We start from the raw sequence: 22969 nt of genomic DNA, 5'->3' as shown, positions 1-22969 counted from the left end.
ATATAAATAGTTTTTCGTGTTTAAGGCGAACAGACATCCCTCCCTCAATATAGTAAGTGTAAAAGGCGGAGGAGTGCAACGTTAAAAGAGCGAGTTCAACAGAAACGGAGGTTATACCTACACACGTGACACCAGGAACCTATCAAAGAGTTTCATGATTTGCTGTCATATGGTATCATGTTACCTGTGACATGCTTACGCGGTTTACTCTGATGCTACATACAAGATATCGATCCTATCTAGCCTGTGTATGAGGCTTTTCGGCTTTTCGGCTTTTCGGCTTCTCCTCTCCTCCTTCAACCGCCCCCTCCCCCTCCACCCTCCACCCCCCCCCCCCCCCATCCCCTTCTCTTGGGAAGCCAACTATCGCCTTTTGGGGTTAATTGACTGACGTTTTACATTTTATTCTACCCGAGTTTATACTGTTTAGTAGAAAACAAAAAACAGTGAGCCGGTTTCTAAAATGCCCGGAAGAAATATTGGATTACCTTTTTTTCCCTTTTTTTTGGGGGGGGGGGGGGGGGGATTTCTTGGTCAAAATAAACATGTTTTTAACTGACTCTTAGCCTGGGGTATCTTCTGATAATGTTTTTGCAATATTGGTTTACCTCAGCCTCAACATTCTTATAATAGGATTCTTAAAGAAAGAGTGTACGAGGATAACAAACAGGACAGTGGACATAGACACCTTTCCCTTTTTTGTTCTCAAACTATTATTTTTCCTCCAGCATGTGGAATGAATATGACTGCCTGCAAATGTGACCTGCCTTTTCTGTTAAAGGTTAAAGTTTAGTCCTGTTTCTGGCTATGTGGACTAATCAGATTCGTCCGACGGAAGATGTAGGTGTCGATTATACATGGGATGCTGACCAGAATACGATTTTGGGGGACTAGAGAAAACGTGTCAAGGAAACCAAGCTTCAATATTTTTTTATTTCATAAAAAAAGAGTTGCATCCACTTGTCACTTCGTGCACACGGCGCATGTCAACTCTCGACCATCAACATATGGAAGGCACGGGAGTGAGCCGCATCTTCCCTCCACAGGATAAAGCAAGGCGCCATCCTTATTGGCGAAAGTACCACGAACATACTCCGGGTCACGGTCAATGCAAACAAAGTCACTTGAATGCTTATGAGCATGGTTTTCAGTCATCAGGTACCCATGATACTCCTCGGTCCATCCAGATGGACAGTCATTCCGTGCGGGCATCATCAGCATTGAACCACGTGACTTGACGAAGCAGACGACGCAGGGAGCTTCATGATCGTGAATGGTTCTCTGAAAAGGATCGCCGCTGTACCCACTGACTTCATACTCAGTGCCGTATATGTATCCGGCGCCTTGATGTCCATCTTTGTACTTGTCATACTTTGGATTGTGAGGAAGACAAAGGTAGTTCGCTCCGCCACCTAGGTGACTGGCATGTTCTCCACCCATTATACCTAAAACACAGATATGACATGACAGTTAGAAACTAAAGGAAAGTGTGTTCAAGAGACTTGAACTGCTTCGATAAACTAACCCCAGCTTCCTTTGATTAACTTATCATTTAAACAGTGAGTTTAGTATTGGCCATCTCTAACTCATTCATCTTGAATGACTCCTCGGCGGCCTTATATAATCCTCCGCATTTTGAGTTTGGGCATAAATGAAAGTTTCAGCATGAAACGACACGCAACTCAGTTGTCAGATCACAAAATTTGAAACCTATTGTTGTTGGAAAACGTTTTTCCATTCTTTTTCAAACAGCGAAGCAAAAATTATCATCAGTTGCTGATCGCTTTACCTTTATAAACTATCTGAGCACCACTAGGACATGTGGTTCTTCCCCAGCGAACATACATCACCCCAGACTGCCCCGTTCCGTCTTGTCCCTTATCTCCTTTGGTTCCTTGAGGTCCCTGGGCACCAGTCCTACCAGCAGCTCCCTGATCTCCTTTAGGACCAGGTGGGCCTGGGAATGGTTTGTTGGTGCCAGGCTTCCCCGGTTCCCCTGCAATAAAAATGATCCTGAACACGTCTCCTTCTTTGTATGCAACAGAAAGTTATGGCTTAATGGAGTGCGCCACAGGTTCACCATTTTTTTAAGTATCCACACATTTGATTTAACTGAAGATTTAAAGGCGCCCGGTCACTCCCCCCCCCCCCCCCCCCCCCGAATGAACCAAAATATTTCCAGCTCTGATATAAACATTGGTTTAATCAGGAGAATATTTTCTCTTGTTAAACATGACATTGTTTGTATTTGGTAAAACAATCCTTTAATTCCTTAAGTTAAGCTGTCTGCGTTAAAATAAGGGAGGCGTGTACCTTTTGGACCAGTTTTTCCAGGGGGTCCAGGTGGTCCCATCCGTTCCTTTCCACTATTTTGGAGATGCTGTCCTGTTATATGAAAAATACAACTAAAAAATGTCCGCAACATTCTGTCCAGAACTAAAATTTATTCGCTAAGGTGGTTCAGTCTGCCATTTGAAGGTGATCGCTTATGGTGAAAACGTCTGTCGCTATCAGTTCCACTGTAATAAATCAACGTCAGAAAAGATCTTCTCAAAACTTTCTTCTCTTCTACACGCGTCAGTGTTTCTTCTTGATTATTTTTCCTTCTTATTGTGACCTTACATGCAGTGGAACGAAACCTCATGGCATCTATTTTCCACTGCGACGTAACAGCAATGCGCGCAGACCTTTACGTGAAGTTTTTTATCCTCCACACTGCTCAGTGTATTTTATTTATTTTATTTTTTTTCAAGCAAAAATTTTGATCACCCTATCGGATTAAATAGACAGAACGCATGGTTCATGGCTCATTTATTTCACAATATTTACACAACATTAACATAGAAAGAGAAGTATTACAACAGATGATTACAAGATAAAGATAAATACAGCACAAATTATAAAGTGTGTGTGGTGGTCAAAGTAGCAAAGTAGCAGAGAGCACTATCCCAGTTAAAGATGAACCAGTCAAAATAGGAGGTAAATTGCAGATTGTATAACTTTATAATGCCAATATAGAAAAATTCTTTCAAAATTTCTTAAATTAATCTTTAGCATACCAACCTAGAATGTAGGCCATAAGCGACGAGTACGAATCACTTGATTTGAGTGGTAAACGCAGCAAGGTGTCGAGTCTGTAGAAAAATCATGAAAAGAAAAGGAATCAATGAGATCAGAACTGAAATGTGTAAGCTTATATTTTTGTCGGTAACCAGCATTGGAATGAAAGCTACTCAGTATTTCGCTTCAGTAGGATTGAAAAAAGTTGTTACATTTGAGTCTGTGGAGCAGATTGGCAAATGGTAAATGAAACACTGTGTTGTCTGCTATGTTTCCAGATAGTTTTGTGGCCTTTTTTAAAGGAATACCTGTATACGTTTACACAGCGGTCTGGCAATTTCGTTTACGCTACAGATCACATAGCTGTCGCTTTACATAGACTCTGAGCTGATCCAAGTTGAGATAAATTCTGAATCTTGTTGGTGAACCTGCAGTTTTTATCCTTTTCCATATGCAGTTATTTCAGAGAGATTATTACAAGTATTACCTACCTGTGGTGCTATTAATTTACCATGGTCTACAAAGTGTATTCCAACCCACTAAAGTATGAAAATTAACAGTCAGTTGATACTGGCTGTTATCATATTCTTTGAACACAACTGAGATAGCAATAAGTTTTGAATCTATGGATAGAATCCTGTCCAAATCATCAACGGCATGGCCCACTAATTACACCTTTGGTTAACATAATTCATTTTAACCTTCAAAGATAGGCTATACTCTGCTTGTCAAATACACAATTATATTACTTGATTCCTGTCATTTTAGTCAACTTTGTACTCAAGTGGTAATCAACTTTTGAGTTTCTCGATTAAAATAAAAGCGTGATTTTTATGAATTTCAAACCTCTTCTCAAGTTCTTGAAATCGTTTGTCCATCAAGCTTGCACTTCTATTGTGCCTGTCGAAAAAGAAGAACAAAAACAGGACTGTCAGGAAATTTTGTGTCCGGATTAAGTTTGTTAAAATCTGAATGGAAAAATGAAGTTATTATTCGTAACATAAATTTAACATCGAGTGAATGGAAACTCAGTAAACATTCATCCAGGTAAGTTAATTATTTTAACTGTTCTTCAGAAATGAGAAGAAATTCCGTGCAAAACAGTTCAGTCTTTTATGTTCCTTATTTTTGCGTAAGTATTTGTTCATAACCCTAAAATGATCAATACAGAAGGCAGACGATTGTGTTTAAAGAATTTTGTCCTCAATTTAGCACAACGTTTGAAACTTTGAACGAAAATATCTATCGGTTATCAAGGAAAATCTAATTGACACTAATCTATTAAAGGAAGCCAATAAGAACATTTCAAAAAAATAATTATAATCCTGTATCCTTCGTTCCCAGCTCCCTTTAAAAGTCATATTTGTGTAAGCTAATAGAGTTTGATCTGTTCCGATCGATGCTTTTCCTGATAATTTAAGTTGCAGAAAGTTTTAGGAAACAGACTGAACTGATTTTTCCCCCGAATTTACTAGCTTTTTCTGGTTTGACGAAAATGCTAGCTCACATTTTTCTCGCATTTTTAACGACAACTTTGCCCTCCCAAAGCGAAAGGAATTAATTTCTTGGCGGTTACGACATTTTGAGCTGATATTTTGCCGAAAAAATATAGATTTCGCTAACGACTAAATCTGAATTTCTGAGGCGATTAAGGCCATCCGAACAGATATCCACCGAAATAAACCGTTTGGTAGCCCTGATTTGTGATGACTTACTGTGAGTCGTATTGTTTAGACTGCAAATTGAGTTACTAGAGCCGATGGATTACTCAACTATTCAGATAAAATAATAAAATTAGAGGACGTCAATTTCTTGATGCGTCCCACGGTAGGTTACAATACGAAGATGCAAAAGCCTAGCCGGACGACGTTGAAAATTGAATTGTCACTTAAAAGTCTTCGAGCAAAGTTCTATTATATAAATATACAGTACATGAATACTAATTTCGAGATAAATAGACTGCGGAACTAGAAATGCACACCTATCTTCCATTGCCTCCAGTCGTTTTTCAATGACTGACAGAGTTCGGGTCGCATTATTCGCTGATCGTCGCTCTCGCTGCATTAAGAACTGTTTCAGTTTACCAGTTTCAGTGCCATCAGCAGACACCCCATTGAAGTTTTGTTCACCTTCGCTCCGCTCTCCGTCCAGAGCATCCTCCGTGGCAGAGATGTGTGCAAGAATGGCACAACACATCACCAACACAGCCACGAAACGCTGGCCACCGAGAGGAGTAATTACGGCAGACAATTTCATCCCTGACCGAACGGGCTTTGAATCACTTTGAAGTTTATGCCGAGAAAAACAAAATAACTTTCGTTCTCTGATCTCCAATACAAGGAAGTTGTTATGTGTAGTCGATATGGAAGGATATAAGGCCATAGGCGGGAATTTTTTCGCGTTCAGTGACGTTGCACGGTTTGAACAATACAAAAATGTATAGTGACAAATTTTAATATACATGAACCGTTGCTAGTAAATTTGCAATTTTTATTTATTTTCTTTAATTTTAAAAACAGTTTATAAGGGTACTCGACACAGTCACTAGTCACACTTGATGTTAAATTAATTCAACAGAAAAGTAGTAATACCGGGCCCTGGCGAGGTGCATTGACAGCCTGATTTTTAACCGTACAAATGATAAAAGTTTTTAGTTTCCTGTGATGAAACATTTACGGAATAATTGTAACCTTCAACCTGTTAAGACTTTGCTGTTAAGGGAAGAATTATGAATTAATGCTATGCTTTTGAACCGTTTAAAAAAAACCCAGGGATCGCGCCAAATCAGCTTATTTTCAGGCAGTCAAGGTTTGGCTCACTAGAATGCCGGAAGAGATCCCACATTGTAGGGGGATTCGGGACACTGTCGACGTTTTAACCGTGTGATGCGACAGAGTATTGATGTCCACTGAATCGTCTTCGCCGGTTGAATTTGTGTTATTAAGAACAACAAATAACTCGTACCCTGTTAGTTTAGTCACACTGTATACCAAAGAAGAATCAGAATGTGGATTTCTGAGTGACTGGTGGGGCGGGATGGTGGGATTAGGAACAAAAGGTAGGGTTGGAAGGGTGTTTCATTTCCGCGGCTTTCTCCATCACATCATAGCATATTGTGTTACACGTTGAAAGCAAATAATGAAGAAGCTTATGTTTGGTCGGTATTGTTCAACGCAGACGAGACTTTTGACGTATTTGTATTGAGGTCTAAATAGCTGAACAGTATGCTAATCTTACTTTAATGTCGGGAGACAATCATTACGGGTTGGTATAGAGTAGCTAAAACAACTTGTTAACCTTGAATTTATTTTGTTGATAAGGAAAAAGTTAAGCATCCAAACGGTTGGAACGATCTTGACGATAAATGCCACTGTACCGAGTAAACAAGGAAATCGATGCAGTTTTACATTGAAAATGATCATTATGGTCATCTGAATATGCAACCCCGCTCCTCTGATCGTGAAACACCGTGGAATTTGTTTTACAGATCAGCTGACAGATTAACAGCGGGTATCATCCTCTTAGCTGTGTATAATGTTGTAAACAGTAGAGAGTTGAACTTTACTGATATTTAAACGTTATCCTGAATCTTAATTGCGAATAATGGAAATATCTGGGTGATGAGGATTAAAACCTGAACGGTGTAATGGGCTGTATAATACCCCACCTTTGATGAAATTGCAACTGATTGTGCTAGGAAACTGAATAATATACTGGTATGATAATTTTGGGAGACGTCAGTTTTCCAAGACAAAAATAAATAAACATTTTTCGACAATTGGACCGGATTATGGCTGACTGGATCCGTAAAATGACTTCGGTAACAGTTTTACAGCGAGTCGCTTAAAGTGTAATCTAACTAAGGCCCTGTTCACACCAGGTGCCCGTGCTAGGGCCCTGAGCCAATGCACAGAGAGGAACATTGTTTAGACTCCTTAGTGCCCAAGGTGCAATCGTTTCCTCGTTCGAAAATTTAGCGCCCGCCAGTTTGTTAAAATATATTGCAGGGAGGCATGGGGAAAAAGCGCGGGAACTGACAAATTTAACGAAGTTCCTTGAAATCAAGGCCCCATGCGAATAATTTACATGAGCTGCTGATCGGCCAGGATGTCAAACAACACTGTCGCAAACTAAGATTCTATGCCTCCAAGAGAGAACCTAGTAATGACTTCTATTTACTTTAAATCGGTCCTTGTGATAAATAAATTAACAATAACAATATCTTGTTCGATAGAAAAAAAAAAAGAGTTTTAAAGTTTTTATCCAAAATATAAAAATATATATGGCCCAATAGTAGAGTTCACTGAAATGAAAGGTCGTTCTTTCAGGACTGGGGATTCATTGGTCATTCATTTCATTTGGAACCAAAAAGGAAGTTTGTTCCAGGCCCTACTAAATTTGGAGCAAGTTTAAAATGGAGCGTGACCGGAATAATTCTTTGGTAATTTGAACCTGAAAACGTTCTTAAGATGTTCTTAGGTTGCCTGTTATATTTTTTTTTGTTTTAAAGGCGACCACAAAGCAGAGACACACAGAGACCTTTCCTGTGTTTGTTCTCAAACTATTTTTCCTCGAGGATGCATGACTCAAACCTTGAAACTATCAAAAACTTGGTGGACTGGCCAATGAGATCTTTGACGAGCAAATGTAGCCGCGACACTCAGGTGTAGAATGTTTAATATTGCCTGCAAATGTGAGCTGCCTTTTCTGTTAAAGGTTTAAGTTTAGTCTTATTTCTGAATCGGTGGACTAATCAGATTCCACCGACAGAAGATGAAGGTGTCGATTATGCATGGGATGCTGACCAGAATTCGGCTTTTGAGGACTGGAGAAAACGTTCCAAGGAAACCAAGCTTTAATCTTTTTTATTTCATGTTACGTTTATTCAGTTTTCCCTTTATTCTAAATTTCGTTACTATAGTCAGTTCTCTGTTTTACTCCCTTCCTTCACTAAAGTCCCTTGTTTCAACCACTTCCTGTTTAGTGCAAAGACAAATAATACTGTTTTTTTCTTAAATCACTAGTCAATCTTTTTTTTTGTAGAGTCGTCGATGCTGTGTTAAAAGCTTTGCATCCACTCGTCACTTGGTGCACACAGCGCATGTCAACTCTCGACCAGCGACATATGGAAGGCACGGGAGTGAGCCGCATACGCCTTCCACAGGGTACAGCAAGGCACCATCCTTATTGGCGGAAGTACCACGGACATACTCCGGGTCACCGTCAACACAAGCGAAGTCACGTGAATGCCTGTGGCCATGATGCTCAGTCATCAGGTACCCATGATACTCTTCGGTCCAACCAGATGGACAGTCATTGCGTGCGGGCATCATCAGCATTGAGCCACGTGACTTGACGAAGCAGACAGCGCAGGGTGCTTCATGGTCGTGAATGGTTCTCTGAAAAGGATCTCCGTTGTACTGACTGACTTCATACTCAGTGGCGTATATGTATCCCGCGTGTTGATTTCCATCTTTGTACTTGTCATACTTTGGATTGTGAGATAGATAGTTGGCTCCCCCGCCATAGTGGTTGTGCCATTCTCCACCCATTATACCTAAAGTAAAATCAGACACAATCACCATGACATGACAGTAAGAAACTAAAGAAAAGTGTGTTCGAGAGATTTGAACTGCTCCAGTAAAGCGGCTAAACCCCGCTTTCCTTGAATTAACAATATTTTACGAATGATTTGAGTATTACCCATCTCCTACTCAGTTATCTTGAATTCTCCTCTATTTCGAACAAACAATGACTTCTCGTGGGCCCAATTACTACCCTGTAGTCAGAGTTTAGGGGCTTATGATGTCAATTAAATGAAAATTCAACGAAGAAAACGACATTCCGCTATTGTATCGCAAAATTTGAAAGACACTGTTGTTGGAAACGTTTCTCATCTTCTTTTTCAAACTGCGAAGCAAAAATTACAATCAATTGCAAAACCCCCTTACCTTTATAAACTATCTGAGCACCAGTAGGACATGTGGTCCTTCCCCAGCGAACATACTTCACCCCAGACTGCCCAGTTCCATCTTGTCCCTTTTTTCCTTTGGCTCCTTGATGTCCCTGGGCACCAGTCCTACCAGCAGCTCCCTGGTCTCCTTTAGGCCCAGGGGGACCTGGACGCGGTTTGCTGGTACCTGTTTTTCCCGGTTCTCCTGTAACAAAGTTATACTGGGTGGATAAAGATTATTTAGATGTAGATCAAATGATGATGTTCTCGCAAGTCAACTTTGTTATCTAGTCGCATAATAATTATTTTAAAACCTGCTTGCCCCTTTGTTTGTGTTGTTTTTGCTATTGTTTTGTCTTGTTTGGTTTGCATGATTTGTTTAACTTTCTGTCCTTTTTTCGTCTTTCGGTTATTGCCTGCTTGGATTGCTTTATTTTATTTTATTTTATTTTATTTTATTTTATTTTATTTTATTTTATTTTATTTTATTTTATTTTATTTTATTTTATTTTATTTTATTTTATTTTATTTCTGGTTTAGTTTTATTGGGTTCATATTTTTTTTTGTTTTCCTTTTGATAACCTGTTTCAGGGTTAAACAACAGCCACCGCGCCATAATTTACAAAAATGAAAATGAAGTTGACTCGGGATATTGGTAGTGATTATAACAGGTCGCTGATGCGTCAGGCCGTTCTTCATTTAGTTTGCAAAAACTAACATTTTGACCTAAAACTATTCTTTGAAAGCTTCTGTTTTAAGATTATAGCATTCCTTCGTGTACCTTTTGCACCTTCCTTCTGATTTTTGCTGTTCTTTTCTCTCTTTACTGTACTTCGTTTCTTTCTTTAATTTCGTTTCTTTTCTTTCTTTCTTTCTTTCTTTCTTTCTTTCTTTCTTTCTTTCTTTCTTTCTTTCTTTCTTCCTTTCTCTCTTTCTTTCTTTCTTTTTTCTTTTCTTTTCTTTTCTTTTCTTTCTTTTCTTCCTTTTTTTTTCCTTCTTTCTTTTATTCTTTTATTTAGTTAATTCTTTCTTTTTGTTTTCCTTTCTATTTTCTTTTGTTTTCTTTCTTCATTTCTTTTCCTTTCCTTCATTCGTAAGTTTGTTTTTAGGAGTGAACGAGTGACTAACTTCAACACATCATTCATTTTAGAGCCCTTCTTCATTTTTTCCAAGAGCTCTACATTTGGTCATTTTGCATGCTTGGAAGTGCATGTTTTAGTTGATGCAATGCTTCAATGAGTTCAGTTGCAATGAGGTATGCAGCTTGCAAATGTTTTTAGTCACAGGCTACATCAAAGTATTGTTCCCACAAGAAACTAACCTCCTTATCTAGCTAAAGCGGGACGTAGTTAGGTAAGTTAAATATTCAATGTATACCAACCTAGAAGGTAGATCAGAAGGGACCCATAAGAGTCGCTTGATCTTGGCGGCAAACGCAGCAAGACATCAATTCTGCAAAGAGAACATGTTTCAGTGGAAAATCTAAAATCAAACGCTTTAACAAGATTAACATTCAGAAGGAAAACCTTGATGAATTTGTGGCTCTAATGTTTGACTTTCTAGATTAAATTCTAATGTCTGATCTTTCAATAAAAATTACTGTACACTTCTTTCCAGCGGTGGTTGTTTGCTGTGCTACACAGGTTGGTTCTATTTTTCGAGTCTGTGGATGAAATCTTTAAGTGTGAATATTCAAATTAACTCTTTTCACCTGTACTTCCCTGCACAGCTGTTAAATATTCTCTTGTGTACAAAGGTAGTTGTGGACAAAATCCTAAGATTTTTCTTTCAAATGAAAGCTATTGAAAGGGAATTTTAAGTAACGAAGACTAGAGTATTATACTCGAAAAGTGGTATTAAATTTTGAGTTTTTAGGATGAAATCCTAAAGTGTGACCAATCAAATGAAAGCTACTGACCAGTATTTTCCTGTGGTGCTGTTTATTATGCTGTAAAAAGTGGTTCTAACGTTTGAGTTTGAGGATGAACGCCTAAAGTGTGACCAAAATGAAAGCTACTGGGCAGTACTTTCCTGTTGCGCTGTTTATTATGCTGTACAGGGTGACTCTAGGTTTTTTACTCTGTTGATGAAACCTTAAAATGTGACCATTCCAACCTGAAAGCCATCGAGGAGTAATTTCTACTTCCCAGCCTCTGGGTCTGTGGATGAAATCCTACGGTTTCACCACTCGCACTTTTCTGCGTGCTTGATTATTCTGAGCAATTTCGTTCTAACTTTTTATTCTCAGCATGAAATCTTAAAATGTGACCATTCAAATACCAGCTTCTGAGCAATACTTTCATGTGGTGCTGTTTGTTATGCTCTTCAGGGTGGTGTTAACGTTTGACGCTGTGATTGAACTCCCAAGTGTAATCTGATTTAATAGCTTTGAATATTAATTTTCCTGAGATGTTTTCCAGCGGCGATGATGTGTTTGAAGTGGTTCTAAGGTTTGAGTCTGTGGATAAAATTCAGTGAATATAAATGAAACCTATCGAGCTGCAATTTGCTGTATATCATAAGATGTTACAAATTGTGAAGTGAGCAGTACAAGTCCTCTATCTCGTGTACTTTTTAATTAATTCACTGTGTTTTCCATGATACTATTTACCATGCTTTACAAGGTCAGTTCCAACTTTCCAGTCTGTGGATAAAATCCATGATATGGTTTCCTATGCTTTACAAAGTGGTTCCAACTTTTCAATCTATGGTTGAAATCCAAAAGTGCCGAGCAGTACTTCCCTGCGGGGTCGTTTATTCTGCTGTCAGTACTAGGTGGTTCTCGCTTCTGAGTCTGCGGATCAAATCCTCGGATGAAATCTACCGGGCAGTACTGTTTATTATGGTGTACAAGGTGATTCTAGCTTTTGAGTCTAAGGATGAAATTTTTAAGTGTGATCAATGAAATAATTGTCGCCATTTACAGCAATTTCCTTAGCCTTTGGTGTTATACTACACATTTTCAGTTTTCGTGGAAAATTCTTAAATGTGACTAATAAAATGGACGCTTACGAGCAGTACTTTGAGAATAGAGAAATGCTTAATCTTTTTAAACAGAAATTTCCGGCGCATGTTGCTGTTCCCTATATCGCTGGGTAAATCTAACTTTTGCGGAAAGGTGATTCTTTATATTAGCAAACTAATGTTTTTTGTGTTCTATTGGAGAAAGGGGTTGATAAATTAATCAGAAACTTCAGACTTTTGGCAGCAACAAATCAGCACGCTCTCATTGGCAAGACAGATTTGTTATTCTGAGAAGAAACAAGCCTCAGTAGAAGTGTAGAGCTTGTTGAGAAGAGATAAAATGTTGGTAATATTTACCATATACTCATTTTCGCTTCAGACTTGCTTGACAAAAAAGCGTCTAATTTAAAAAACTTAAAACTATCAGCTATGGCATGAACAGCAAAAATTGAATTTGATTTCAGTGCCAACACTTCATCTCGCGTTTTTATGCCCTGATATTTTATTGGTATAAAAGTCACCACAAGAAAATTTGAAATAATCGATTTCATCAAGTAATGAATAGAATTTCAAAGCGCGTGAAAAAATGTGAACTCTACTGAACTCGTAACTGCTTATATTAATTACGAAAATAAACTTAGAACAGAAAATAAAGAAGCAAGCTTGATATTGATATCAGTTCCATACCTTTTTTCTATTTCTTCCAATCTTTTGTTACTTTCGTTGTACCTGTAAAAGAGAGATCAGGCTGTCAGGACATTTCAACTTGCCTCAATATCAATTTGCCTCAATTTCATCACGTGTTGGTTTCATAATGTAGCATGCCCTCGGGCAAAGCTCGTTAAATTTGTCAGTTCATACCCTGAAACGCGCCTGACATAAATTAATCGAGTTATAATAAAAGTACGTTGGCTATGCAGCCCTGACCGATCGTTTACGTTCCCTACAAACTTTTGAAGCCTTTTTAGGGAATATTTGAATTTAATAACTACCTGAATAGTTGATTGGGAGATGGATTTTCTTAAGGAAATGCCATCAACACTATTGTAGAACAGTGTGGTCGGAAATTTCTCTCCACGTTAAAACTGGCTTAGCTGGGATTGTTGGCTTCCGAGAATGCATGAAATAGTTTTCTATGTTGAAGTATGTTGCGAACATACTTATACACGATGTGAGCCGCTTCAGTAAGGAAATCGCTCCTTTACATCAAAGGTATTTTCAGAAATTTCACCTAAATCTCTTTCAACAAAACCGAGAGGCTTGAATGTCTCTCAGTCGATGAAGTTAATAATTAGCTGATACTGTATGTAAATTTAATTGCCCAAGCTTTATATATATCTTTATTCGGGTTTGAAATGGGATCTGCTCGGGAGATGGTAGAATTTACGGTTACTCAAAATCTGAAAACTAAGAAATTAATCCAACGTACCTTTCTTCCATGGATTTCAATCGTTTTTCAACTTCCGTCAGGTTGGGGGTCGAATTTTTCTGAACTGCTCTTCGTCCACGGTACAACAAGGACTGTTTCAGTTCGCCTGTTCAGCGGCGCTATCAGGTTCTACTCGACGCTGTCCTTCCAGAGTTTCATCCATGGCAGAGATGTGGGCCAGAATGGCATAACACATCATTAAAACAACCATGAAACGCAGACCGCCCCGAAGTGTAATCACAGACAATGCCATTGCGAACCGAACGGACTTTCAGCTACTGGAACGAGATTTAGGCCGAGAAAAACCAAATAACTTTCTTTCTCTAATATCCAACACAAGGAAGATGTTATGTGTAGTCAGTGTGACGTTTCAGCATTTGAACAATACAAAAATGTACCGTAACAAATGTCAATATACGTGGCTGTCGGTGAATTTACAATTTTGAAAGCAGTATTCATCCGTCAAGGTTTCGCCCGCAGGAGGCAGGAAGTGTTCCCACGTCGAAACGGGATTCGGGATGCTAACGAGAGACTATTAGCTTTTAGTACAAGTACGACTACCAATGCGAAATTTGACTTCAAGTTTTTAGCGAAGTGATCCCACTAAGCTACCAATAAGCTTCAGTTACTCTTCAGTGAGCGACGAACTTGACGAAGTTGTTTTGACTAACCATAGCTAAGCCCTTTCGTTATTCCAAAAGACGAGATCACCTATGTTTCGATGACTCTTATTTAATTCTACGCCGTTCTCACAAAAACTCGTAGTAAAATGACGACGGCTATCTCGTTTTCCTGCCGAAATGACACTCGTTTACTCGCGCGCGCTCTTTGTCCATGACAGGACGCAGGCGGGCTCGACTGTAAGTTCCGCAAAGGAATGCTAGTAGAATCTACTAGCATTCCTAACATTCCTCAAATTAAGACTCACCCGGTTTCTTTTCTTTTGGGACTTGCAAGGTGTGGTAATCTGTTTTTATGTCATGGAGGATGTAATTAAATCGAAAACAAACCAGGCAGAGTATAGGAATATGATCTGGACTACATGTCACATCAAGAAGTGCCAAGAAATAAAAACGTGATGTGAAATTAGAGTAAATGCAAATGTACAATGTAATTGCGCTACTCGAAATGGCGGACGCGGCCGACTAAAATAGCTCGCAAAGGCGGACCATTTACTGGCGCAGAGATACTCATGAAGAAAGGTCAAGGCAGGAGAGAGGAAGGAAAAAGAGAAGACGTGAGAGGGAAAGAGAGGCAAGAAATGCTGTAACGGGATCCTGCAAATGATTTAACAGTGTAAATATACGGTTTCGATTACGAAACAATCACGCGCATAACAGGACACAGGCGTTCTCCACTGTGAGTAACGTGGTGCAGAATTTACTAGCATTCCTAGATTATTCTGTTTTGAGACCACAAAATTGTACGCCGAAAGAATATGATCTAAATTTAATCATCGAGCAAATGATACGTTTTTTTAAATGAAGTGCAACATTTTCCCGGAGTATATTCAAGAGGGCAGACATAAATCAAGCGCGCTATTAAATCACCTCGAGACACGGTTAGAAGAAACATAAAAAAAGACATCGTAAGCTTGGGAGTGAAATCCTGAAAAAAGTGATCGAACGAGTGTTATTGTCAACACAGTACAATGACAAATGCATTAATTATGGTGAATCTTGAAGAATATGCATATTCATGGCACTACCATAGTAAACAGTTGCTCTTTATTAGTTTAAATTTACTTTAAAGTATTATCATATTTGTAAGAAAAAAAGTTGAGCCGGGTAAGGGAGTCTTATGTGGACAAAATTATCAGATCCCATGGCATTTGGCGAGCGGTCCTTTTAATGTTGTGACAAGTTGTCTCTCTTCACTTATAATCTGCGATACCAGATACACTAATTGTCTCGCGATTTTTCGAAGAGGCTAAAAGAACGCGAAAATTGAGTACGATATTTGCACCGGAAAAAAAGTTAACTTTTAGACGAAAGCAAAATGCACACGCACTTTTCCATAGAAGAAACACCAGACTGGCCCCGCAGAACAAGCGTTATTTTTCGTGTATGTTTCGCGGGCGAGCGCAAAACGCGAGGAAAACACGCACTACAAGTCACGCGAGACAGGAGTTGTGAGAAGAAAAGAATAGACACGTACATGTATATGCATACCTCTGTCTTGTTCCATCATATTAACGATGCTATAGTAAACTGTACAAGGAGAAACAACCTTCAGCCTTGTGGAAATAAATTACTTCATTTTATTTTAGAGCGTGTAAGTAAGGGGGGAAGGGGGGGGGGGGGTATCCACCATTCTGATCGATATCAATTGACCGATGGCTGGCTACACTGGTGACTGCATTGCCACATCAAACCATTTAAAATTAAAGGCAGTGTTTCTGTATTAGCGTTTTTTTACGTTACATCAGACCGTGTCAGGTGGGACACCCGCCGTTCTGATGGATAAAAAATTAAAGGCTGAGTTGCTGTATTAGCGTTTTTTACGTTACATCAGACCGTATCAGGTGGGACACCCGCCGTTCTGATGGATAAAAAATTAAAGGCTGAATTGCTGTATTAGCGTTTTTTTACGTTACATCAGACCGTATCAGGTGGGACACCCGCCGTTCTGATGGATAAAAAATTAAAGGCTGAATTGCTGTATTAGCGTTTTTTACGTTACATCAGACCGTATCAGGTGGGACACCCGCCGTTCTGATGGATAAAAAATTAAAGGCTGAATTGCTGTATTAGCGTTTTTTACGTTACATCAGACCGTATCAGGTGGGACACCCGCCGTTCTGATGGATAAAAAATTAAAGGCTGAATTGCTGTATTAGCGTTTTTTACGTTACATCAGACCGTATCAGGTGGGACACCCGCCGTTCTGATGGATAAAAAATTAAAGGCTGAATTGCTGTATTAGCGTTTTTTACGTTACATCAGACCGTATCAGGTGGGACACCCGCCGTTCTGATGGATAAAAAATTAAAGGCTGAATTGCTGTATTAGCGTTTTTTACGTTACATCAGACCGTATCAGGTGGGACACCCGCCGTTCTGATGGATAAAAAATTAAAGGCTGAGTTTCTGTATTAGCGTTATTTCAGTTTTGTTACACGAGACCATGACACCGATATCAACCTTGACATTGGCTGTGCATTTTTTTATTTCGCATTTAATTATTTTTACGAGTTTGCTTCATAGTCACTTCCTTCATTACTTCACCAGCTATATAGTTGCGTGTTTTTTATTGCTTTTTAGTAAAATACTGACCTCACTGATAAAAGTGTTCTATATAGTCCCCTCATTATGGTTTTATCTGGTGTGAAAATACATCTACAATTTGGACATTTCGAGCACAAAGTGAATTTGTCGTGCCCCCTGTTCTGAAAGTGAGTATGGATTGTTCCATTTCATTGTAAGTTCAGGAGTATAAATTTTAAGGGCCGCTCTGCTACACTATGAATTTTATGGCGCCTACCCCCGGAACAATAACCCGGATGATGCACAATGCAAGATCATGTTGGTCGTGTTTATGTTAAGCGTGAATATTCAAAATTGTGGTTGTCTAGGCAAATGCTCTTCTGTGATAACTTACGTCTTCTTGACTAAGCGAGACTTACCTTGGTTCTGTCTCTTGTATTTCCTTTGTTTCAATGCCTACCATTTCGCATAATTAACACGCGCCAATTCCAAAGCAGAAGAATACGTCTCTCAGGTTTTGTCTTCGCATCTGTCCGGCTTCGCTTTCATTAGCGGCTCTTAGCGATCGCTTCCTTTTATTTCTTGCTTTGCGCATCTTCCTTTTTTTTTTTTTTTTCTAATGAACTTCCACGCGACTTTTGTGGCATGATCGATCACAATTTCGGAAGGGCGCGCTTCCTTCTCGTTCCCGCTAAACAGTGCCGTAATATAATTACGCGATCGCATTTCAAGATGCTTGTATATGTGCCCGCGTTTCCACACAGTGATAGTTATTATCCAAATTTGAAAAGCCAGCGGCTTATCGCAAAACAATAGAAACATTAGCTGGGAATGTTGTGTTCCGGAAGTGAATGTACAACTAGTAGATCTAAAGGCCCGGTCAAAAAGGATGGCGATTAGTTTCCAAGCTTTGTGCACAGGATGCATCGTACGACATTCAGGCTAATATTTTTTTTCACCATACAATTGCAGCGAAATTCGCGCAAATCGATCTTGTTGATTCATTACAAAACAAAGTACGTGGCCAAGCAAAGCGTCATACAATCTTGGTATTTTGCCGACGCGTCCCTTTTATATATTTAAAGGTATATATATATATATTTTTTGATCGGTATGATTAACAATTGCTTGGTACCTCTCATTAGACGGTACGTACATAAGCACTGGCAGGCCACAGACTTATTTAATTCAAATTTATTCTCGCCATCTTCTTATATGAGGAGTAATGCAGTAATTTTGTATCGAGTTACGATATTCAAAAACACTGTCCAGATCGCAAAGAAAGAAGTGAGAATAACATGAGCCGTTCATTCTCTGTCATATTGAATGAGATTACAGACGCCTCAAGGAACCACAAAGATTAAATCTCTGCGTGACGTCGTACTTACAGTAGACTTTCACTGCGTCCTCTCATGATTGGTAGAACTCGCAGTCATACTCACTAGTACTTAGTTAAGGTCTCTACTTGAGCAACGACAAGGCAACGACACTGACGTTGGCATTGAATGCCTAAAATGAAAACGATAGATTCAGGATAAGCAAGAACACAATAGCTTTGCACAAGCTTTTAAATTCTGGTGGATTTCTTTTTTACCGTCTTAAAAAAAAATGGAAATGCGTACGAAATTTAAGCTTTTGTGGAGAACGTGACAGCTGAACGTGAGCACACGACGTTGAATTGTTCATTCTCTCATTTCGTTCTCTTCCGTTCTCTTGAACACCACTACTACAATTTCGTTTCTGAGTATTTCTCCGTTTAGTTTTGAAAAAGTTGAACAAGTTGAACTACTGTAACTGCGATGTAACACACATAAAATGAAGTTATATTTTCAATTGCAAGTGACATTTTTATTCATTGCAATTCAGTGGCGTTAAAGAGGGAACTTAAGCAGCGACGATGCACGACATTATAAGAGGCGAGATGCGACTGAGCCCCTATTATTTTAACTCACACTTAACCATTAAGAGAAATCAGAATGAGGATTCAGTGACTGCTGCGGTGTGATATAGGAAGGAACTAAAATTGGTGGCTGGAAGTGCGTCTCGATTTCATTTTCGCGTTTACAGCAAACGGCAAACGCCAGGCTGAAATTTTCTCTTTGATGAAAAACAATGAAGCTTTTTTTGGTTTAAGCTTATCTCCATCCAGTCCGCGACTGCTATCGAGCAAACACGACATAGAGAGAAGTGAGTACGAGAGACACAAGTTTATGCATTTTAGAACAAACAGCGGCTTGACGTTTCCAGTTTGGCGTAAGCCGTAAACGCGAAGCTAAATCTCTCTAATGAAGCCTCGACTATGCCTCGACTATGTAAAGCACGCAGGAGCGGCTACAGCGGGAAAGACGGTAGGGGGAACACGAGATGCAGTCGACCATTTCTCCCTTAACTTCTTGAGTGCTCTAGCCGCCGCTTCCCAAGTCCTTTACAACAGAACAGAGCACAATCTGAGAGGATTTTTTATTTGTTTTATAATTATGATAAAGAATCCTTAAATGTTCCCACGCATTCCCCTTATTTTCAAAACAAACAAACGGAAGTGCGTTAGTGTGTATCTGTACTCTCGTAAAGCATGCTAAAATAAGCCAATAATAATTCTTATTAGAATAGTTCAAATTATTTGATTGGTTGAACAAGACGAAAGCTGTCAAACATGTTAAAGCATCAAAGTTCAAAAACTGACATGGGCTAAAGTACACAAGACTTCGAATGTAACACGACTGCTTCTTCATAGTTTTTCAGTCCAAAAATCAGGATCAAAAAATTAAATGTTCAATGAAATCCGGCCGAATTGTGGCTCATGAAAACCTGGATGTTGTTAACATGACAACTAGAAAACAAACTGCTTAAAGCCTGTGGCCGGTACTTAACAAACTGCCGCGCTGTGGTTTGTGAATGAACAACAATCAAATTTACGGGAGCAAGAGGATTGCTCGAAATGGTGAGAGCGTTAGGGAAACCAGACTGCTGTATGACTGCTGTGGCCTTCCACTCAATACACCGGAGAGGATACCTGAACAAGCTCTCAGTTGTTCACACGAAGGGCGAACGTTATCATTTCTGATGCTTCCTTCACTGCAATGACCGGAGATTGCCACGATGTACCGCGGTGGGACTAATGTGCCTCGGATCACAGCGTGATTGCGGTCAGAAAAACGTTAAGTTCTTGTATATATGTTTGTATTCGCTAGCTAATTAACTATTCAGTTTTCTTAATTGTTTTCTTTTTGATTTTTTATTTCTACACGAAAATATAGCCAACGAGCGTTTACCGTATTTAAGGTTTTGACACTGTACTTATTAAAAGCTTATGGAATTTTTACAGCTTACCTTCAAAAACTCGGACGTCAGCCCATTTCGTGTTATCTTTGGTGATTTTCGTCTCTACTCTCGTCAGTAATTTCGTCAATTTCGGCGCTTGGTATTTTTGCAAATCTTTGCTTGTTTATGGTTCTACTTGGCCCTGTGTTTTCATCGCTAACTTTTTCGGTTATTTCACTTTTCAATCACCAGGTAATTTGTACTGTTACTCACAGGATGGTCTATATCAATTGAAGATAACAGCTCGTTTTCGTTTTCGTTTTCCTGGTCATATAAGAGTAATAAGACGTCCGGTTAAAAAAAAAAGCATAGAGAGAAGTCCGGGAATTGGTCGGCCATTTTACAAACGGGCCGATGGCGTGACACCATAACTCCGTGCTGTTTCAACCAATCAGAGCGTGCGTTTAATCGAAACTTTATTATAAAAGTAAATAATGAAGAAGCTTAATGTTTGTTCTGTCGGCTCAACGCAGACAAAATTTTTGATGTATTTGTATTGAGGTCGAAATAGCTAAACATTATGCTAATCTTGATGCCGAACAAAAATAATTAGTGAAAGGTGAACGCCACCACTACATTTTCATAATTCCTGGGTAGTTTTTTTAGTTTTGCACAAGTTGAACGAGTTGAAATAAATGCGATGTAGCACAAATGAAATAAACAGAATAAAGTTATATTTCTATTAAAATTTCCGTTGCAAGTAGCGTCGAAGGACGACGTTATAAAGGGCGAGATGCGATTGAGCCTCTGTTGTTCAATAACTCACACTTTACCAAAGATGGATCAGAATGACGATTCATTGGCTGCTGCGGTGCGATGTAGGAAGGAACTAAAATTGACGGCTGGAAGCGCGTTTCGATTTCATTTTGATGGAGATTCAATGGCAGCATTGTGTTATGATTTAAAAGTAAATAATGAAGAAGCTTATGTTTGTTCCGTCGGCACAACGCAAACATAATATTTGACGTATTTGTATTGAGGTCGAAATAGCTGAACAGTATGCTAATCTTGATCAACGGCGGACGAAAATAATTAGTGGAAGGTGAAGGCTCTTGCTGAACAACTTCCGTTTAATTACCTGGGCTGGGTTGTTCGAAAGCTGATTGACGCTAATCCACGATTTGAAGTTAATCAAGGTCTTCATCACGCTCCTTAAAAACGGGTTTAAAGGCTGATGTCAAGCTAAAGGTAAAGAGAAGTCTAAGTCGATGCTGAAGGACAAAAATCTTTTGGAAGAATTTTTATTGATTAGGTATTAAACTCGAATCAAAGCTCACGTTAATCCAGGATTAGCTTAATCGGGCTTCGAACAACTAGGCCCAGAATTTAAGTAGGCGAGAGTCAAAGGATTAGACACCATCTAAAGGCTGGGTACAAAAGCAGGAAAAACGAGAGTTTTAAAAACAGAAAATTTCATTGTAATCTGTGTACACTCGATTCAAAAAACGTTGTTAGATAAATATATCTTATTCGATGGTTTTACATATAATACGCGGGGATATTTTGCGAGTTGCGTAGTATTTTTCCGAGCCCCGAAGGGGCGAGGAAAAATACGAGCAATGTGCAAAATATCCGCGACTATTATATGTAAAACCATCGAATAAGAGATTTATTATTCTACTACAAAAATATTTTGTTATTTTGGCTTCTCTGTTTTGGTAAGAGTTTTGAAATACACCCGGCATTATGTGTCCATCGTCCATCGGTATATGGCGCGTACGAATGACGTAAACAACACAAAAAGCCAGTTAAATGTCTTAAATTTGACTGGATAAAATGAAAAGATAAATGACAGTGATTGGCATGCTAAAAACTTGTTTTCGAGTTTGCATCGTTTCAAAAACTATTCTTCCATTGAAAGCCTCGTTTTACAATCGTAATTCCAAAATATTTAAGAAAGTCTCAAAATCAGGAAATGTCGTCAACTTATAGTGACAAATCCAGTTCCGATAAATCAGAATAACAAAAGTTCTTTATAGTTCATCATCACTATCTACAAGGGACAAGATATTCTTGAATTTTTTCTGTGGAACTGTGGCATGGCCAGCATCGGCAGTGGTATTTAAAGGTAAACTGGCAGTTATTAAAGACAGCTCCAGTGAACAAATGTTTGCCTTCACTTTCATCTCGCTGTGGATCAGCTCTTGGCGTCAGTATTTTGCTTTCAGCGACAGATTTATTACGTGCATCATATACCTCGATGAAGCTGCTGAGTTTCGAGGACATGCGAAGCTGTTTTCGCTTTGAAGATAGAGCTTCTCTGACCTTCGTGAACTGTCTGTCTGTGAGTATACTGTAATGTTTTTCTTTTTCCCTTAAGAACCGGTCGAAACTTCGTAACATAGACGTCAACGTATCAGGTTCATATTCGTCCCCGTTCGTCTTACGTACATTTAAAAAAAAGTGAGCCAAAACTTTGTCCAGTTCTTGTTCTGGCCTTATGTTTTAATAGTTCTTGTTTCGTTGACAGTTTTTGCCCATCTGTTAAACACATTAAGGTCACTTTGCGTCTTTTTAGTTGTGTTTTTGTTTCTGTTCTCAGCAATAAAATTGTCACTTCGTCGTTCAGTTGTCCGCTCTCTGTTTGTTCTGTTTGCTCAGTAATTGTAGCAACACCACCTGTTTCAGTAGTTTCTGTTTGTTCGGTTAATTCTTCTAAAAATTCAAGTCCAAAGGACCCAAACAAGTCAAAGTTGGGTTCGTCCAGTCCGGCCATTGTTGCTCCTTTTCCTGCCTTTTCCGTCCGTATTCGCTCTGTTGTAAAACGGTCAAACCGGAACACTACGGTGTATTACGGTCTCTTATTATATGGCTGGCTCCGCGAGCGGGCAAGATGAGTCAAATCCTGCGCTGTGATTGGCTACCGAGCGGGCAAGATGGAGCTATCTTGCCCGCTCGGGATTACCCGTTGCCCGTTCGCTTGGCATTAAAAGTTTAATCCCAACAACAATGCAATCTTTTCCATTTTCTCGTTGTTTTGGGGAAAAATGCTCACTAAAAAGTTCGGTAAACTCTCAACATTTTCCTAAACGAAAGG

The 22969-nt window shown here is 39.1% G+C and overlaps 2 protein-coding genes across 3 annotated transcripts; both read right to left on the bottom strand.

Moving 5' to 3' along the window:
- Window positions 1-963: 963 nt before the first annotated feature.
- On the bottom strand, window positions 964-5342 carry LOC146467531 (uncharacterized). Of its 2 annotated transcripts, XM_085125747.1 has the most exons (6): window positions 5042-5342; window positions 3907-3960; window positions 3064-3134; window positions 2314-2385; window positions 1790-1996; window positions 964-1445 (listed from the first exon to the last, which is right to left on the bottom strand). In XM_085125747.1, the coding sequence occupies exons 1-6, from the start codon at window positions 5314-5316 to the stop codon at window positions 964-966; spliced, it is 1161 nt and encodes a 386-aa protein (XP_084981873.1). In that variant the 5' UTR covers window positions 5317-5342. The 2 variants fall into 2 exon arrangements, with proteins under 2 accessions (XP_084981873.1, XP_084981874.1); XM_085125748.1 differs by lacking the exon at window positions 2314-2385.
- A 2500-nt stretch (window positions 5343-7842) lies between these two features.
- Window positions 7843-22648, bottom strand: LOC146467530 (uncharacterized). The gene is made up of 7 exons (XM_085125839.1): window positions 22552-22648; window positions 13407-13512; window positions 12665-12706; window positions 10395-10465; window positions 10335-10342; window positions 9012-9234; window positions 7843-8617 (listed from the first exon to the last, which is right to left on the bottom strand). Exons 1-7 carry the CDS (start codon window positions 22646-22648, stop codon window positions 8142-8144), a joined length of 1023 nt encoding a protein of 340 aa, XP_084981965.1. The 3' UTR covers window positions 7843-8141.
- Window positions 22649-22969: the final 321 nt, after the last annotated feature.

This window comes from Pavona decussata, unplaced genomic scaffold (genome assembly GCF_977016875.1).
Source record: "Pavona decussata unplaced genomic scaffold, jaPavDecu1.1 SCAFFOLD_135, whole genome shotgun sequence".
Classification (NCBI taxonomy): Eukaryota; Metazoa; Cnidaria; class Anthozoa; order Scleractinia; family Agariciidae; genus Pavona; species Pavona decussata.
This window is presented reverse-complemented; position numbering and strand designations above follow the sequence as displayed.

What these genes read in the sequence shown, in the direction of transcription:
- LOC146467531 (XM_085125747.1), bottom strand. Translation starts at nt 5,316, where the DNA reads ATGAAATTGTCTGCCGTAATTACTCCTCTCGGTGGCCAGCGTTTCGTG. An exon ending in CTGGAGGCAATGGAAGATAG is followed by an intron (nt 3,961 to 5,041) that starts GTGTGCATTTCT and finishes CTTTTTCGACAG; the next exon opens with GCACAATAGAAGTGCAAGCT. An exon ending in TGCTCAGATAGTTTATAAAG is followed by an intron (nt 1,446 to 1,789) that starts GTAAAGCGATCA and finishes TCTGTGTTTTAG; the next exon opens with GTATAATGGGTGGAGAACAT.
- LOC146467530 (XM_085125839.1), bottom strand. Translation starts at nt 22,648, where the DNA reads ATGGCCGGACTGGACGAACCCAACTTTGACTTGTTTGGGTCCTTTGGA. An exon ending in AACAGAAACTACTGAAACAG is followed by an intron (nt 13,513 to 22,551) that starts GTGGTGTTGCTA and finishes GCCGCTGAACAG; the next exon opens with GCGAACTGAAACAGTCCTTG. An exon ending in TGCTCAGATAGTTTATAAAG is followed by an intron (nt 8,618 to 9,011) that starts GTAAGGGGGTTT and finishes ATTTTACTTTAG; the next exon opens with GTATAATGGGTGGAGAATGG.